Source organism: Alligator sinensis, unplaced genomic scaffold, assembly GCF_000455745.1.
Source record: "Alligator sinensis unplaced genomic scaffold, ASM45574v1 scaffold955_1, whole genome shotgun sequence".
In the NCBI taxonomy this organism is placed as follows: domain Eukaryota; kingdom Metazoa; phylum Chordata; order Crocodylia; family Alligatoridae; genus Alligator; species Alligator sinensis.
In genome coordinates, this window is record NW_005842791.1 from 389,451 (window position 1) to 392,141 (window position 2,691).

The 2,691-nt window shown below is 54.1% G+C and overlaps 1 protein-coding gene across 1 annotated transcript in view; it reads right to left on the reverse strand.

The window, feature by feature from the left end:
- The window catches only part of LOC102386701 (olfactory receptor 10S1-like), a 10,356-nt gene extending 9,701 nt beyond the window's left edge, over positions 1 to 655 (reverse strand). Inside the window, exon 1 of the mRNA XM_025191143.1 lies at positions 5 to 655. Within this exon, the coding sequence (XP_025046928.1) occupies positions 5 to 655 (651 nt within the window). The remainder of the gene's footprint in view (positions 1 to 4) is intronic.
- Positions 656 to 2,691: the final 2,036 nt, after the last annotated feature.

The window sequence follows — 2,691 nt, forward strand, 5'->3', positions numbered from 1 at the left end:
GCAGGAAGCAGGCAGCTATCACAGCGCCAATGTTGGCCAGGATGAGAGTTCGATCTGCAACCGTGTCAGCGCAGGCCAGCTTCAGCACAGGTGGGATGTCACAGAAGAAATAATCGATCTGGTGGGGACCGCAGTAGGGCAGCCGGAAGGTGAGGCAGGTGTGGATGGCACCATGAATGCAGCCAGTGAGCCACGTGCCAGCTGCCAGCCCCATGCATACCCTCCGGCCCATCACGGTGATGTAGTGCAGTGGGTGGCACACGGCCTGGTAGCGGTCATAAGCCATCACTGTGTAGAGGAAGCACTCAGTGCTGGCTAGGAAATGGAAAGCATAGAGCTGCACCACACAGCCTGCAAAGGAGATGGTCCTGCCACTTGGGGACACTAAGCCAGCCAGGACCTTGGGGGCAGTGACAGAGGAGAGGCAGCTATCCAGGATAGAGAGGTGGGCGAGGAAGATGTACATGGGCAGGGTGTGGAGGCGTGGGTCACAGAGGATGGCAACCAGGATGACGAGGTTTCCCAGCAGGGTGAGCAAGTAGATGAGGAGGAAGAGGAGGAGGAAGAGGAGCGGGAGCTGTCCGGCCATTGGCAGCCCTTCCAGGACGAACTCCCTCACCGGTGTCTGGTTTCCCGACTTTCCCGGCAGTTTCATCTGCACTGCACAGAACAGCAGTGACTCAAGGAAGAGGAGCCAGCACCAAGGTGCTGCAGTCCATGGCACGGCCCCCCATCGCACAGGGTTGAGTGCCGTGACATCCCCATGTCCAAGCCTTGACCCCCCAGAGCAGGAGCCCACCCCCACCTCAGGACCCAAGCAGGCATATGCTGGACTCACTCTCTCAAAGACCTGTCTTGCCTGGGGCTCTACAGGCACCCAGTACCTGTCATGCCCAAGCACCTCACCATGGTAGTGTTATTGCCTTGATAATGACCCTTCTCCTGCCCACCTTTGGGTACAGGATTGTACCCCTGGTAGTCCTGTGGAGAGCTGAAGCACAGAGAAGCTAAAGGCCAGACCCTGTTTCCTTTTTGTGTCACTCACTGGCAGGTTTATGGCTGCAATTCTGACCCTTATGCTCAGTTTGGGAGTCAGCAAGCCCCATGCTGGCCTGCTGAGCCTCACCACTAACTGCATTCTGCCTGGAGGTTGCTGGAGGGGAATAGGAGCAGCCTCACCCCTGCCCCAGGCCAGAGGAGTCCGGACACGTGAATCAGAGGGAAACATTGGCACGAGGTGCTGGGAGGAGAAGGGCCATCTCCCACCAGTAAGCCAGGAGATCACCCAAGTTGGGGCAGGCCCGGCTGCGTACTCTCATGTGGCTATGGGCGCAATATAAAATGACACCAATACTGAATGTCATGGGGAAACTGTTCCATCCACCTGCTCCTGCAGAAAGAGGTGGGTTGTCAAAGCATTGCTGCTTTTTAACCCTGTTTTCTTCCAGGTTAAAGCATTAGCAGCTGAGCCAGCAGGTAGTCACAGGAACATGCAGGTGGAGCAGTCACAGCACATGAAATTCCCTCCCACCCCTTGGAAGTGGGTAAGATGTGCATTGTCTGTAGCCTCACGTCCTCCCTCCCTGAAGTGAAGGTCTTTCTCTGTCTCTTCTTCTCGGGCCCACTCACCTCTTCCACCGCTCCCATCTCTCCCTTGCCTCCAGTGTGGCCATGTTCTCTAGACACCACCTATTTGAAAGCAGCTCTCGCCCTCTGGGGCTCTTGGTCCCTGAGCCCCTGAAGCTCCTTGCTGGTGCAAACAAGCAAGAAGCATTGCCCCTGGAGTGCACGTCATCAGGTCCCCTCTGCATAGGACATCATATGCTCTACTATGATTCCTTCCCACGTGTCTGACACTAGTGACCCTGTAATGGGTCGGTGCTGGCAACATGAAGTGCACACATCTGAGGTGGTCTCCAGCAACCCCCAAGGCTATGCACTGCAGCACTGGAAGGATTCCACAGTGTGCATGCTCAGGGAGGGGGAAAAAACAAGGGCCCGCAGGAAAACCACAGGTATCAGCATCACTAGTGTGAGGGAGAGAACCAGGGCTCTGGGCTGAGGGGAAATGACTATGCTAAGGGGTAACCCCATAGTGGGAATCAAGGGGAGGGCTGAGGGTCAGGATTAGAGGAGGTTTTAACCAGGCAACAGGGCAGAGATCGTCACAGGCCTGACAGGATGCAAGGTGGATGATTCTCATGGGCTCTCAAAGGGCATCCTGCTCTCCACCGTGCTGGTGTGCAATGAGCCCTAGGTAGCCAGGATCCATGGACTGTCTGTCCCCTGCCTGTTGCAAAGTGGTCAAACTTTGGCAAGGATCCAATCTGCAATACTGGGTTGTAATCCCATTGCTGATGTGTTGGGCTAAACTAATGAGTCCTAAAAGCATGCTACGAAAAAAGATATTTTGCTAGAGAGAGGGAGTGATTTTTAAAATCTCCTGTACCCTCCTGAGGCACTGAAACTGCCCTGCACTGAGCAAGAAGTTGAAAACTGCAATTTAACTACAATTAAAGAGCAAGTCACACGAAGGAACTCATGCACCCAAAGGAACAGACATCCACCTTCATCTTCCTCTGTGCAAATTGAAGTTTATTTTCTACCGATGGGGACTTTTACCATCTTTGATTTTCCCTCAGCCTGTGTGTGTGCACGAAAGCTTGCAAAGAAAGATTATTTTTTTGCAAT